The sequence below is a fragment of the Rhododendron vialii genome, chromosome 5a (assembly GCF_030253575.1).
Source record: "Rhododendron vialii isolate Sample 1 chromosome 5a, ASM3025357v1".
Lineage (NCBI taxonomy): Eukaryota > Viridiplantae > Streptophyta > Magnoliopsida > Ericales > Ericaceae > Rhododendron > Rhododendron vialii.
The window spans coordinates 19,238,403-19,253,981 of NC_080561.1; the positions used below are offsets into that span (position 1 = coordinate 19,238,403).

The window sequence follows — 15,579 nt, forward strand, 5'->3', positions numbered from 1 at the left end:
AATAGTAACTGAATACCCTCAGTGGGTCGCACATGTTGTTCTTGTCCCTAAAAAGGATGGTAAAATTAGGGTCTGCGTTGATTTCAGGGACCCAAACAAAGCAAGCCCGAATGATGACTTCCCGTTACTGCACATTGATGTACTGGTTGACAACACCGCTGGGCATACTCTGCTTTCTTTCATGGTTGATTTTTTGGGATACAACCAAATCCTCATGGCCCCAGAGGATTGGAAAAAAACCACATTTATCACTGAATGAGGAGCTTATTGCTACCGGGTGATGTCTTTCGGGCTAAAGAAAGCAAGATTTACTTATTAGCGAGTCACTACGACCTTGTTGAACGACATGATCCACAAGAAAGTAGAGGGTTTATGTTGATGACATGATTGTTAAGGTGAAGGAGCGAGAAGGACACTTACCTGCACTCAAGAAGTTCTTTGAGAGAATCAGAAAGTACAGGATGTGCCTTAACTCGGCCAAATGCACATTCGGAGTTACAACTTAAAAAATGCTCAGATTCATGATTACCACTCGAGGTATTAAGGTCGATCCATCAAAAATCAAGGCTATTCTAGAAATGGGGCTGCCACGGTCCGAAATGGATGTAAAAAGCTTCCTCGGCAAGGTGCAGTTTATCAATCAGTTCATTGCCAAATTAACTTCAATCTGTGAACCAATTTTTCGCTTGCTCAAGAAAGGTGTGCCATTTAGATGGGACAACAAGTGCCAGAAAGCTTTTGATGCAATTTGAAATTATTTGCAAAATCCACCAGTATTAATGCCTCCCGTATTGGGAAAACCTTTGATCCTATACCTGTCAGTCATTCCGTCTTCTATGGGGTATATTGGCACAGGAAGGAGACGATCGGGTTGAAAGGGCTGTCTACTATCTGAGCAAAAAGATGGTCAGATGTGAGGAGCGTTATACTCCGTTGGAGAAAAGATGTTGGGCGCTTGTCTGGGCTTCCTAGAAATTGAGACATTAAATGCTAGCTATCCAATAAGGCTAATTTCTCGAATGGATCCCTTCAAGTACCTATTTGAGAAATCGGCTCTTATGGGAAGGATGGCACGGTGGCCACTGATGGTGTCAGAATTTGAATTAAAATATGTCACTAGGAAGTCCGTAAAAGGAAAAGCTGTTGCTGAATTCTTAGCTGACTGCCTAGTTGAAGGAGGTGAAGATGCCGAGTTTAAGTTTCCCGACGAAGACATAATGACTCTAGCTGAAGATGTTTGGAAGTTATACTTCGACGGGGCTGCTAATCAGAAAGGGTTTGGAATTGGCGTGTTGCTAATAGCACCCGATGGGTCCCACATTCCGCTGGTATTCAAGCTAAATTTTGAGGTCACTAACAATCAAGTTGAGTACAAGGCTTGCATTGTAGGTATGGAAGCAACAATCAAAATTGGTATAGAGAAATTAGAAGTGGGGGGAGATTCCAACCTGGTAGTGTCACAGGCCAATGGTGATTGGAAAGTCAAAGAAGAGAAGCTAAAGTCGTACCATCAAGATCTTGAGGATTTCATTCCTCATTTTAACAAGGTAACTTTTACTCATGTACCGAGGCTCAAGAATCAATTTGCGGATGCCTTGGCAACGTTGGCATCCATGGTTGAGATTCCTATCAGTGTGAAGCTAAGGCCAATTGTGATCGAACAAAGGGATACACCGGTACACCAGCATGTCATGGTTGTTGATGAGCTTGATGATGGTCACCCTTGGTATTATGACATTTGGAGATTTGTGGAAAGAGGAGAATACCCCATTGGAGCGAGCAAGAAAGACAAAATTGCTCTCCAGAGGATGGTGGCTCAATACATCATTTGTGGAGGAAATCTATATTGGAGATCGCACTGCGGCATGCACAAGTTATGCATCCATGGTGCAGAGACAAGAAGGGTAATGGAAGAAATTCACGAAAGTGTGTGTGATCCTCACATGAACGGTATGATGCTTGCCAAGAAGAACCTCAGGCAGGGATATTTTTGGTCCACCATGGAGACCATATGTGTGGAATACGTACGGCGATGTCACAGATGCCAGATCCATGCCAACCTCACGCATATCCCACCTTTCGAACTGCATCAAATGCCTCACCATGGCCTTTCTCAGTATGGGGAATCAACGTCATCGGAAGGATCGTGCCAGCGGCATCTCACGGGCATAAATTCATTTTGGTGGCCATTGATTACTTCACGAAATGGGTAGAAGTTGCTTCTTACGTCACTCTAACCGTAGTTCAAGTGGCGCACTTTATTAAGCAAAATGTCATATACCGATATGGAGTCCCTCAGTCGTTCGTGTCTGACAATGGAGTTCATTTCAAGGGAAGAGCTAGGGAAGTCTTAGACGAGTTCTAGATCCAAGTACATTAGTTAACAACCTACCGGCCACAGACCAACGGAGCCGTGGAAGCAGCTAACAAAACAATCAAAGCCATTCTAGAAAAGACCATTCAATTCGCAAGAGATTGGCATGAGCAGTTGCCGCTAGCTTTGTGGGGATATCGCACGTCCGTATGCACACCAACAGGGGCAACCCCTTACTCTTTAGTTTACGTTATGGAGGCTGTACTTCCCATTGAGTTGGAAGTTCCATCTCTTCGGATTATGATCGAGTGCAAAGTGCAAGAAGCAAAATGGTTAAGTAATAGGTTCGAAGAGCTCATGTTATTTGATGAACGGAGGCTGAGAGCTCTTTACCACATCCAAGGGTATCAACAAAGGATTGTGCGTGCATTCAATAAAAAGGTGAAGCCTAGGAACTTGACAGAAGGCGATATGGTTTTAAAGGATATCCGGGCACCAGTTTACGATTCACGCGGAAAGTTCCGACCAAAGTGGTCTGGGCCAAACATCACCAAGACCATCTTGTCCAGAGGAGCTACGCAGCTCATTCACTTGGATGGAAACGATATTTCAACTTCGGTCAACCTGGATCAACTCAAGTGCTACTATCCCTGAGAGAAGCTCGCTGGCCTGAAAACCGCAAGGGTGGGCAGTCGCAGGCAAAAATTAGAGCAAAAGCCTACTAGGTTGAAAACCGCAAGGGCATCCTAGGCAAAAATTAAGGCATACAACAAAATGAGCTCGCTAGGCTGAACTACGTTATGACCCATTCCTTTGCAACAAGGATACGTAGGCAGCCTCACTCTAAGGCCACATCACAATCAATCAAAATAAAAATCCAGGTTGAATTCAAAATGCTGAATCAAAGAGGGGGAAACCCTCCGCGACTCATTTATTATAATAACTGCTTCTAATACATAGGGCTGAGCATGACTTTCAAAAAATAAAAAGTGCGACATGGTAAAATAAAGAGGGTCCACAATTTATTATATGGTCTGGGTAGTAGGATTGGGTTAGTTTCTTTGAGCCCTAACCCTTGCGTTAATGTCCCTCCTAAGCCACTTCCGATAGCTTCCTCGTACCGCCACGGACGGGTAGGGATGCGCATTGGTCACCTCGCGAGTCCTCCAGAATTGCTGATAGTTGCAGAGAATGGAGTGGCAAAACAAAGGCAGAACAAAATCTACCATAACCTCCGCAGGGGCCTCCTGCCTAAGGCCAAGCTAACACTGAATCCGGTAGGGAATATATAAGGTGAAAGCCTCCAAACTAGCAAGGACGACCCACTAGGGGCCCATGAAGTGCACTGTCATAGGTGGAAGGTCTAGCCACGGACATCTCCAAGAAATAGTCTCAGCCCGCAAATGCCTAAAGAAGTTGACCCACTCTGAAAATTGTCTGTCCGCAAACTCAAAGCATCGAAGAGACAGTAGCCTAGCCTCATATACCCAGTTGCGAGGAAGGATGGTTAGCACATTCACTTTGTCACAAAGCCAAATCTGCAAAAGAGGGAAAAACAAGTAAGAAACTGCAGAAAGATAAGCCGACCGCTGAGGTAAAATGAGAACGTAAGAAAAACCTGAAAAAGGAGAGCTGAGTGAGAAGCCAACCTGTAGGAGGAGAGGACCACTCCCGAAAGTCTCAGTCTCTCCAGAGTGAACCCTATCCAAACTTATCAATTTCTAAGCCAAAACCATCGGGATCATGTCTTTTCGAGCCTCGATCTGAACGGCAAGGCTGACCAGTGCCGAACTAACATGGCCAACGGGGGGCACCAAGAGGTAAGCAGCAAACAGGCACATGCAAAGCGCAGTCATACACCGAGTTTGATAGGTCAAGTTTACAAGATCACCGGGAGGAGAGAACATTTCAATAAGTCGCATTACATTGAGACGACCATCGTTAACTAAGTAGCGGGCAACACCACCACTCAACCAAAACCTTGTAGATGCTCTCACATATAGGAGGGATGATAACTTCCCTCGAGCCGAAGCCGCCAAGGTATGTACGGAACTCCTCGACGGTGGGATAAAGCTCTTGCTCGCCAAAACGGAACACATGGACCTCTGGATCCCAGAAACTCAAGGCTGCCCTTAAAAGCTCGGGGTGGAGACAGATGTTGCTAAGGTATTTCATGGAGTAGAGGCCATGGGCCCAGAAGTTGAGCAAATCAACACCCTCCAATGAAACCAACCATGGGCGAAGCGAACCGGTGAGAAAAAATGCCATTTGGGAGAAGGAAGAGTTTTAGAAAGAGAAGAGTTAAGTGAGGTGAGAAGAATTTGAGGTTGAAGACCTGAATTTATAGGAAGAATGGAGGGGACAACTTCAACTTTCAAAAAGCCTTGGGCTTTAAAAAGTGTAAATTTCCCATGAGTCTTGCATAGGAAAAGATTTGGTCATGGCATAGAAGCACAATGCAGACATGTATTGGCTCAAAAATGCAATTGCACAGGTCAAACTTCAACCATCGTGCAATTTGTTCAATTTGTCTTGGGAAACAGCAACATGCAAACTATCAGGAAAACAATCACGCGCGGCGTAATGGAAAAAACGTGCGGCATATCGAAATCGGGAAATTAGCACAGTGTAGCATTGATACCCTGCGAGACCTTATTGATACCCTGCGAGACCTTACGACATAATGCACGGCATTTTGAAGAGACGCATGACATATTATGTCTGCATTTCTGCAGTTTTTGACAGCAAAGGCATGAAATGGATTTGAGGCATCATGGGGCATCACCAACCACCAGAAGACACTCCAACAAGTATTTAGGACTTTAGGCATGTTTCGCTTCGGGTCAACTCTCGAAATTCGAGGTCGTAGTACAAAAAGTCAATAAGATCCCATTCTTAAGCCGTGTCGAGATATCAAATCACATTTTGGGCTGTTTCAAGTTGTTTCTTTGAGTCGCGCAGGTCACAATGGCCAAAAGTGACTTAGTCCAAGTTATGGTTCAAGTCTCAAGACAAAAATTGAAGTTGTTACCTTTCAAAGTCAACATTTTCCTAGTTTTCAAGTGTGTTCCAAACATAAGGTCAAGCTTTCGAGTCACATATCAAGTTTCGAGGGTCGTCATTGAACCTATAGCATGGCCGTTTGTGTAAATACTCAAATATAATGTCAATTCTTCAGAGTTTATTCGATTACTTCTTTGATTTCTATTCCTTTGCCGATTGTAAACCCTATATTGGGCTCAGTTTCGTGATCAAAGACTAGTTGTACATTCTAGTAAGTGTCTTAGTTGCTCAACTTTCTTTACACAACAACAATAAAAGAGATTGAATGACAAAGACATTGAAAGAACGGTTTCTGTGCATAGATATGGGCCATCCATGAGTCAAAGTATATAAAACGAGGCTTGCAAGCCCGATGCTCAAAATCCTATCTACCAAGGGTAAACAAGCACCCTACAAAATGAAGCACGCAGGCTCCACCAAAAGGCAAAAAGCAAAAGAGGAAACTTAATCCTCATCCTTATTGCCATCCTCGCCCTCCTCCTTGCCCTCCTCCTCGTCCTCCTCAGAGACCTCCTCCTCTGCCTCAGAACTAGCAACCTCCTGAGTGCGAGTAACACCGGGTATGGTACTCCCGAAAGTATCCTCCAGGTCAATGTCCATAGGCTCCTCGATCTCGTCCGAAATGGCGATGGGCTCCTCCTCGGTGCCACCGGAGTGTCGCTATCTCTTCGATGACCGCTCCTCCCAAGAGCCAACAGAAGAAGCCTATTGCACGGGCATGCGAACAGACTTCTGGCGTAATTCCCGTGAAGCCCTTCCTCTAGCCTACGATAGCGTAACATTCATATAGCATTTGCATCATAATCATGAATAAGGATAATGAAAAAAGTCAGATAAGTGGCTAAGATTAGAGGATTTACCATTGACCCTCCGACGCGAGTCAGTATTGGTGGGGAATGGCCCATGGCATATTGCTGCATGAGCTACTCCAAGCCCATCATGGCCGCCGCCATCTCCCTAGCATACTCCGGAGTCACCTGCGTGATGAAAAGATTAATTAGGACAAGCAGTGACAGTAGCAAGCATACGAAAGGAATAAAAGCATGTCATACCTGAGCAAAGAACTCCAGAGGCTCAACTGTAGGACATGGAACCTACACTAGGCTGGGGACTCGTTGAGCAGTCACCACATCCACTGTTCAGGAAAGTGTGGGAAACCTGGCTCTGCTTTGGCCTGCGTCGTCACCACGGCTTCCACCTCCTCTTCCTCTATCTCCTCTTCTTCCTCCCCTTCCTCTTCTACCACCTCGCGCCTGCTTGCGTGTCTCCCAAGCAGCACGAATTTCAAAGCTCTGCATCAAGTATCGAGCCTGGTACTCTGCTTGGAAGAGCGGCTACAACTAAGGATCGGGCCATGTGAATCGCTTAATCTCCTTCAATGTGCACTCACTCATCCTCTGCATGAGAGAATGGAGTGGTCCAGGAACCAAGACGGTGTCTAGCCTCAACGACTTACGTGATACCCGGTCGCCTAAGTGCCACTGCCAGTCGTAAGGAGACTCCATAAGCACACTCCCTCTCGTCACCTCCTGGCTCTGAGCCACGTACGGGATGTCGAATCGATCCCAGATAAGCCAGTACACCTACAGTCAAAAATGATATCAGTATACTGATGAAAAAGCATGAATTGAACAGTCAAAGAAGCAGAGATACCCGGTCAGGACACAGTTCGTCCAAGTACAACCGATAGGCGTTGAAGTCGCCCTTTCCTTTCTTCAGTCCTCGATACTCCTTTGACCAATGGAGGGCTCAAGGAAGTATCACATCGTCGGGACACGAAGTTGCGGGAGGGTACATGTCAAGTACCTCGTACGTCCAAAGCTACAAAGTTCAAGGTTAAGAATTAACACAGGGTATACAAAGACTAATGAAAAGCTAACTGACAGCTAAAGAAAAACAAGGTTTTAAGATATACCTCCCAAACTCGCCAGTAGCCGCCGAGGCTCTTCCCCACTCCTCGAGAAAGCGACCCCATGAAGGCGTAGCACGTCCCCAAAGCCGCACCACTCCAGTCAAAACGGGCTATCTCTCCGATGTTCCTCAATGCTAGCAGGAAAGAGAGGTGTGCTCAATTGCGCCTGTTAGGAAACAGAGACGCACCACGCATGTACAACAAGAAGTACCGTGTCATCTGCTCCTCCTAAACCCTATCCTCTGGAGGCTCTTCCAAAAGTCCAAAAGTTGAGCATATGGAGTATCTCCTTTCTCCGCCCTCAGCTGGTATCCCAAGAGATGCCTCTGTAAGCCCGGGTCTCTCCCTACTATGGCATCGTAGGGAATAGGGTCACCTCCGACCCTTAGACCAGTAATCGCCGAAAAGTCCAAAGGCGTCACCGTCATCTCACCGAAAGTGAAGTGGAATGAATTTGTCGTATCCCACCACCTCTTGGCAAAAGCCCTCACCACCTAACAATCATTACTCGCCGCGTCTCGATACTAACGAACTCGCCGAAACCCATCTCTTTCACTATCTACTTCACCGTCTCTGGGAGCCGACCATTAACCTTTGAAGAACTCTATGTTTATGTTTGTAATTCTCTGCTTATTTATGAAAAGTTTACCTTATTTTAAAGAGTACCGTTGCATACTATTTGGTTTATTGCTTGAGTCTATTAAAAAAGGACTATCTTTTGCAAAGGGAAAAATAGCATAGATAGACTAAACCGCCCCCTTTTCAATTTTTACTCGTAAGATGGTGAACCAGCGCAGTGGACTAGGATACGAGCACAGAGAATCCTTTCACGCAAACCCCCAACCTAGCTCAAGTCATGCAAGCACTCGTAACCGCTCTAGCACTAGAAACAGAACCCCTAAGTACGAGTACGAAAGTCAAATCGCCGTTGGGGGGAAGTATAGCTGTTAATTTAGTGTGTAGAGGGTGCGAGATAGAAGTAGCCGATCTACGCCTGACCTGCGACCTCAGAGTAATCGACATGACAGATTCCGACGTAATCCTGGGGATGGATTGGCTATCAGCTCATCGAGCAGTCGTAGATTGTCATCAGAAGACGGTGATGGCTTACACTCCAGAAGGGACTTGTTTCCATTTTAAGGGGGATAGAGAAGCAACGAGCTCAATGACGAGGAGATCAAGATGGAAGAATCAATTATTTGGATGGCTAGCTAGTCTCCAAATGGAAGAAGCCGACAGGATGGAATTGGGATTGCCACACATCGTTTGCAAGTACGCCGATGTTTTTCCAGAAGAACTTCCCAGCTTATTACCTCAAAGGGAGATAGATTTCTCCATAGAACTCCAATCGGGAACCGCCCCAATTTCTATGGCTCCATACCGCACAGCCCCTGCAGAACTAAAGGAGCTCAAGACCTAATTACTAGAGCTGCTGGACAAAGGATTCATCGAGCCGAGCACATCACCTTGGGGAGCACCAGCATTGCTCGTGAAGAAGAAGGAAGGAACGCTTCGACTGTGTATTGACTATAGGAAGATAAACCAAGTCACAATCAAGAACCGATATCCGTTGCCTAGGATCGATGACCTGTTTGATCAATTAGGAGGAGCAACTTGCTTTTCTAAAATCGATCTCCGATCAGGTCATCATCAGTTAAGGATTCGGGATGAGGATATCGCCAAGACGACTTTCCGCACCAGATACGGCCACTACGAGTTTGTAGTAATGACGTTCGGACTGACCAATGCTCCGGCAGTATTCTTGTGTCTCTTGAACAAGATCTTTCAACCCTACTTAGATAAGTTTGTAGTGGTGTTCATTGATGACATCTTGATTTACTCCGCCAATAAGGAGGAGCACGAAGAACACCTTCGTATGGCACTACAAGTACTCCGAGATAACCAACTCTATGCCAAGACCAGCAAATGCGAGTTTTGACTAGAAGTGGTTAAGTTCTTGAGGCACGTAGTATCCAAGGAAAGGATCGTGGTGGACGAAAGTAAAGTCGAAGCCGTGCTTCGAGAAGCTCACCATTCGAACTTCGCCGTCCACCCTGGCGGTACAAAGATGTACCATGATCTGCGAAGGACGTATTGGTGGGAAGGAATGAAGAAGGACGTAGCTCAATTCGTGTCTAGTAAGCCAACAAGTCAAGGCTGAACACCAGAAACCTGGAGGAGACCTTCAATCGTTACCAATTCCGACCTGGAAATGGGAGCACATCTCAATGGATTTTGTGATTGGACTACCGAGATCGGCCAAATCCAACACTGCTATTTGGGTGATCGTGGATCGACTCACCAAGTCTGCACACTTTCTGCCTGTCAAGATGACAGAGAACGTGGAGCAACTAAGCCTGTTGTGCATTCGAGAGATCGTACACCTTCATGGAGTACTTATCTTGATAGTGTCTGACAAGGATCTACGATTTGTGTCGCACTTTTGGAGAGGACTACAAAAGGCGTTAGGAGCAGATGTAAGGCTTAGTATAGCCTCCCACCCGCAGACAGACGGACAAACGGAGAGGACAATACAAACACTGGAAGACAAGCTGAGAGCCTGTGCCCTGGATTTCTCTAGAAATTGGGAGCAACACCTACCGTTGGTGGAGGTTGCCTACAACAACAGCTATCAAGCAAGTATCAAGATGGCACCGTACGAAATTCTATATAGCCGACCCTACCGATCCCCAGTTTGCTGGACAGACGTTGGAGAGACGGGAATAATGGGACCTGACATAGTACGAGACACTATGGAGAAGGTCAAGACCATCCGACAAAGGATCCAGACCGCTCAAAGCCGACAGAAGAGTTATGCGGATAGAAGGAGCCGACCATTAACCTTTGAAGTGGGAGATCACGTGTTCCTGAAGATCAGACCAAAGAAAGGAGTCATCAGATTTGGGAAGAAGGGAAAGCTGTCACCACACTACATCGGACCCTTCGACATCGTAGAAAAGATCGGGAAGGTTGCGTATCGTCTAGCTCTACCACCACAGCTAGACAAAGTTCATAACGTGTTTCACGTTTCAATGCTTCGCAAGTACCTCTCCTTGCCCACCCATGTTCTCAATTGGGAAGACATCACCATCAAGGAAGACGCGACGTACGAAGAGGAACCAATAGAGATTCAAGACCGAAGCGAGAAGATAATCCAAAACAAGACTATCAAGTTGGTACGAGTTTTGTGGAAGCACCGAGGATCTGGAGAAACCACATGGGAAAGGGAGGAAACCATGAAAGCAAATTATCCCCACTTGTTCGAGTCCGAGCGTGCACCTAATTTCGAGGACGAAATTGTTTAAGGGGGATAGGTTGTAACAACTCCGATTTTCATCGAATAAAAATCTCGTTGTTATTTCAAATTCTTTATTTTCTCTTGATTGGCTATATGATTTCTTGATTTACTTCCGTTAAACCGTCATAAGTTAGATTATGGTCACTGGTTAAGTTTCGACTAGAAACCCGACTTGGTCGATTTAGTTAGTTTCTAACCAACTCGTTGGAGGAACCAAGCAACCAAAACTCACCTAGTTACTAATTGAATCTTTTGAACCTTTGCCTTTACCCATTGGTCAATAAAAGTTAGGGTAATCTTTGTCCATTGGTTATTAACCACAAGGGGAATTATTATCCATTGGGTAATAGCCCAAATCTTCCTCCTAAGTACAAGGATCCTATTTTTATAATCAAGATTATTATCCATTGGGTAATAGCCCAAATCTTCCTCCTAAGTACAAGGATCCTATTTTTATAATCAAGATTGGGATTCCCATGTACTTTTATTCATTAGAATAAGTGGGTAAATCTAAACCCTAGATTTTAGTACCCTAGTCAATAGATTAGTACTAGTACTTTTATTATAATCTAATGGGGAAATCTTAGGCTATATATTCTTGGTACCTAAGTGTATATAGGCATGTGTACATTTATACAATATTATATATGGGTATAGATTTCCTAGAGTACTCTATTTATTAGTTTAATGGGAACATGTGTCTAATTAGGATTGTTTAATGGTTATTGGATTTGGAAGAATCTAGTACTTTTGTACTTTTATATTATTATATGTATATATATATAAGTGTACTTGAGAAAGGGGGAGAGAGAGAGAGAGGGAGGGAGGGAGGGAGAGCGAGAGAGAGAGAGGAAGAAAGAAAGAAGAAGATTGGGTTGTACATGCCTTAATCACCATGATCTTCTTACATATTTCAAAATCCAAGGGTGTGTCTTTCTTCCTAGCCAAAAATCTATCCTCTCATTATCCTTTTATGGTTGTTTAAGCACCAAATCTTGTACAAACTCTCCTTTCCATCCACCAAATCTTCCAAAATCTCATCCAAGGTACACAATCTAGCCATGCAAGCCTAGGTAGCCCCATGACCTAACCCATCAAGCTTTCAATCAAGCTTGACTTTTGAAAGATTGAGATAGGGAGAGAGAGAGAGGGGGCCGGCCTTTAGAGAGAGAGACTCTAGAAATCCTTTGTTCTTTCTTTGTTCTTCTTGTTCTTGAGTTTTTCTTGTGTTCTTCAAGAAACTCATCCAAAGCCGCCACTAAGCCGCCACTCGACCACCCTTCGATCCAAAAAGTTTAAGTAGTTTAGTCAAGATCAAGTTTCGAGAGAAACCTTCTCTTTCGAAGCTACCAGAAGACCACCGTAGGAAGTTGCTACGTCCGACCACCGATTGCCATCTGTAAGCCGTTACTACCGCCAAGAAGTAAGGTAGGATCTCCTTATCTTCCATCCCAAGTAGGAAGTAGGTTATCTTTATTTACTTTCCATCTCAAGTATAACGTATGTTGCTTTGATCTCCAAGAAAGAACGGTTTTTCGAAAGTTAAAACTTTACTATTTGCATCGAAGTATTCGTATTTTGATATTTCGAGGAGTTTGAAATGGTATACATGAATTGATTGTATTACTTGTGGTATATTATGGAGTTGGATGATCTTGTTAGATTACAATGAATGATTCATGCTTACTTTTGTCCTACCGTGGAGTCTTTGCATGGAATCAAGACACGAGAACCGAGAAAGTAAAAACATGGCACCTAGGGTGTGGTTAATGAAAGGAAATGTATTCCGAGGAATGAAATAGTTTTGAAACTGTAACGCCCCGAAAATTTGAAGACATTAATAAAATATTTAAAAGATTATTTTCGCAAAAGAAATTTATAAATTTACTACGTCACTAGTTCAAAAGCATATGTCATTATATTAATAATCATTTTGAATAAATCAACATATTACAATTTCCAAATAAACTTAGAAGCTTCCAAAATAAAGTCGACTTAAATTAATCAGAGCGACTATGCGCACGGAAACCAAGGTTTTCAGCTTCTTTCTCAATAGGATTGAACTCGATCGAATCGTACGACACTTCTGCTCCGTCTTCACTTCCTGGCATTCGAGTTACCAGGGCAACATAGTACCGTGAGCAATGACGCTCAGTAGCCAAAACCCACCCGAACCCATAACTTACAAGCAGCAAGAAAATGTAATTGAAGTGCATTGACATAACATAAAGAGAGAACAATTAATCATTTTATTACTATTCTTCAACCTAAGTGAAATCTTGGATCTTATCCACAGATCCGTTCCTACCCATAACCTCTGGCACAAACACTGGTGTGGTCCGACTCCCCTTTTCCAGATCCGGATGAAAGATACCTAAGTTATATACCCGGGTATTCCATCCGCAACCATAAGTTCAGATAAAACTTCACCGGCAACGCTCAAGCGCCGTCTAGCCCGGGTTGAAACGCAAGTACAATGCCACCCTTATGTCCTGTCCCAACATCCGAGAGCCGACCACCACCATGCCGTACCCAGGGTTCGTAAATCCATACTTTCAACAGATCACCATCAATCATTCATCAACAATACATCACCACGGGTTCCAAACCAGGATTGCCCAAAATCCAAAAGCACATCCTCTCACATTAACCATTTTCCATTAAACCTACTTTCACGTCTAATATGTTAAATCCGCACATCGCAACCACCCCCGAGAACCTATTTGTCCAATCTATCAGTACAATAACATTTCACAAATTCAACATTATCATGATACATGTTAACATGCTAATAATGTTCAACCAAGCGATAAAATTTATTTCACTATAGAATTAATCATGCCACATAAATAATCTTGCGATACAACTAACAATGCCGAAAAAAAATAATCATGTGGTGCCACTAATAATGCCATAAAAATAATCATGCGATACAACTAATATTGCCATAAAAATAATCATGTGATAAAAATAATCTTGCGAGAAAAATAATTTAAGCGGTTCTTTTATTTTCTCTTTTCTTTATCAAAACTAAAGTCTACATTTATTCTTAATCGTCGCGGAGTATTGTCGGTACTAAAATAATTCATGATCACAATAAAAACTAGGATTTAACCAAAACTAATTAACTTGGGGTTTATAGTATTAGCCTTTAATACTCAAGGGTTGGATTTATAAGCTAATAAACTCAAGGGACCAAACTGTAATTAATCTTACAAACTTTAATTTCCAGCGGCTATGGAAATCGGCAAAACAGGGGAGTTTCCACTGGATTTCGACGGACCACGTCGGGTTCGAAAACAACCACATCAATTATTAGTATTAACAAATACACACACGATAATATACGTAGGGAGGCGAGTTTCGAATTACCTTTTGTCCGGCGAAATGGGTTTCGAAAAGAGACGGCGGCGGGGCTCGGCTGCGAGGGTATGGACTGATTTTAAGGCTGGAACGGTGACTGATTAGGAATTGATTTCTGGACAGTCTTTGGAGCTGAAATGCAGCTGATTTCGAGCGGTTTCGAAGCCGGAACGGAATTCGAGTCGAGGCTGATTTTTCCGGGCTGTTTTGGAGGCAATTTGAGGTGGGTTCGGATTGCTTCGGAGTTGATTTTGGTGGCGAGCTTGGTGAGCTACGGTGGTAATGATGGTGGCTCCGGTTGGAGGTGGTGGCCGTTGGTGGAGCTTCGGTGGTTATGGTGGAGAGCTCGACGGCGATGGCGAGAGACGGCGGCAATGGGTGCTCCGGTCCCTCTCTCTCTCCCTCTCTGCCGAGTGCGTGTGTGCTGGGAACAAAAGAAGAAAAAGAAGGAAATAGTAAGAAGGAAGTTTACCTGGAGTTGAATTGAAGAAGTGTTGTAACCAACTGGTAAAAGATTATGTGCTGTCAAATTTTGATTGGAGGAAGATGATGAAATATATATATTCTAGTTGTTTCAGCCGAAAGTATGAACCGGAAAAAGGGGGAGGAAATGGGATTGGGTTGGAAAAATGATCTAGTGCCACACATGCACACACTAGGAAAATCACTCGTCGGATACGCACGCACAATCAATTACGGAAATAAAATTGGTGTGATGACATAAATAATTTTTCGCATTAAATAAACTAACGAGCAAAATAATATTTTTGTTTTGGAAATTATTATTATTTATTAAAAAAAATACCGGGTCTTTACAGAAACTACATTATGACCGGTTTTGGTGCATAATGTGAGTTGTGTGTATGTGTGCCAATGGAAACCCGGCGCGGCGGAACCATTGTGAGGATACTCGGGAGACCGGCGCGGCGGAACCGAGGTAGGGTGTGTGGCTTGGTTATCCGCGGTACGGAGTCAATGCAATTGTGTGCCAATGGGAACCCGGTGCGGCGGAGCCATTGTGAGGATACTCGGGAACCCGGAACGGCGGAACCGAGGTTGGGTGTGTTAAACAAATGATTTTGGGAAATGTTGATTGTATATGAAAATGGAGACACGGTCTACGATGAGTTGCATAGGAGAAACTCAGAAAAATCTTGAACACCAACGATAATTAAATAACGAATATGGATCTGTCGTTGTTAGCTGTGTATACATGTATCATGTGGAAATCGATGATTGTATAACCTGTTTGTAAGTTATGAGTTAGCGGGTATGTGATTGTTCTGCTGAGCTTTTGTAGCTCATGGTGTTATCTTTGGTGATCCTGACATATTATATCGGTGGTGACGCTGATATAATGTGTCAGACCTTGTAGATGTTCAAGACGAACAGTTCACCGTGGAAGCTTTTGGAGCAGATGAGCTTGCTAGGATGAAAGAGCAAGCAGAGTAGTATTAGGAACCCTAGTTTCCTTCCTTGTTGAATAAATGTACCGTTTACTTATGATGTATTTATGATGTAATAATGAGCCAGACTCTCTTTATTATGTAATAAATGCCTTATTAACGTACCCAAAATTCGGGGCGTTATAGAATATACGGTGCTACAACTTTTTATTTCCTTTTCTTT

General features: G+C 43.8%; 1 protein-coding gene across 1 annotated transcript; it reads left to right on the forward strand.

The window, feature by feature from the left end:
• Positions 1 to 944: 944 nt before the first annotated feature.
• On the forward strand, positions 945 to 2,365 carry LOC131327669 (uncharacterized). The gene is made up of 2 exons (XM_058360814.1): positions 945 to 1,950; positions 2,118 to 2,365. Exons 1-2 carry the CDS (start codon positions 945 to 947, stop codon positions 2,363 to 2,365), a joined length of 1,254 nt encoding a protein of 417 aa, XP_058216797.1.
• Positions 2,366 to 15,579: the final 13,214 nt, after the last annotated feature.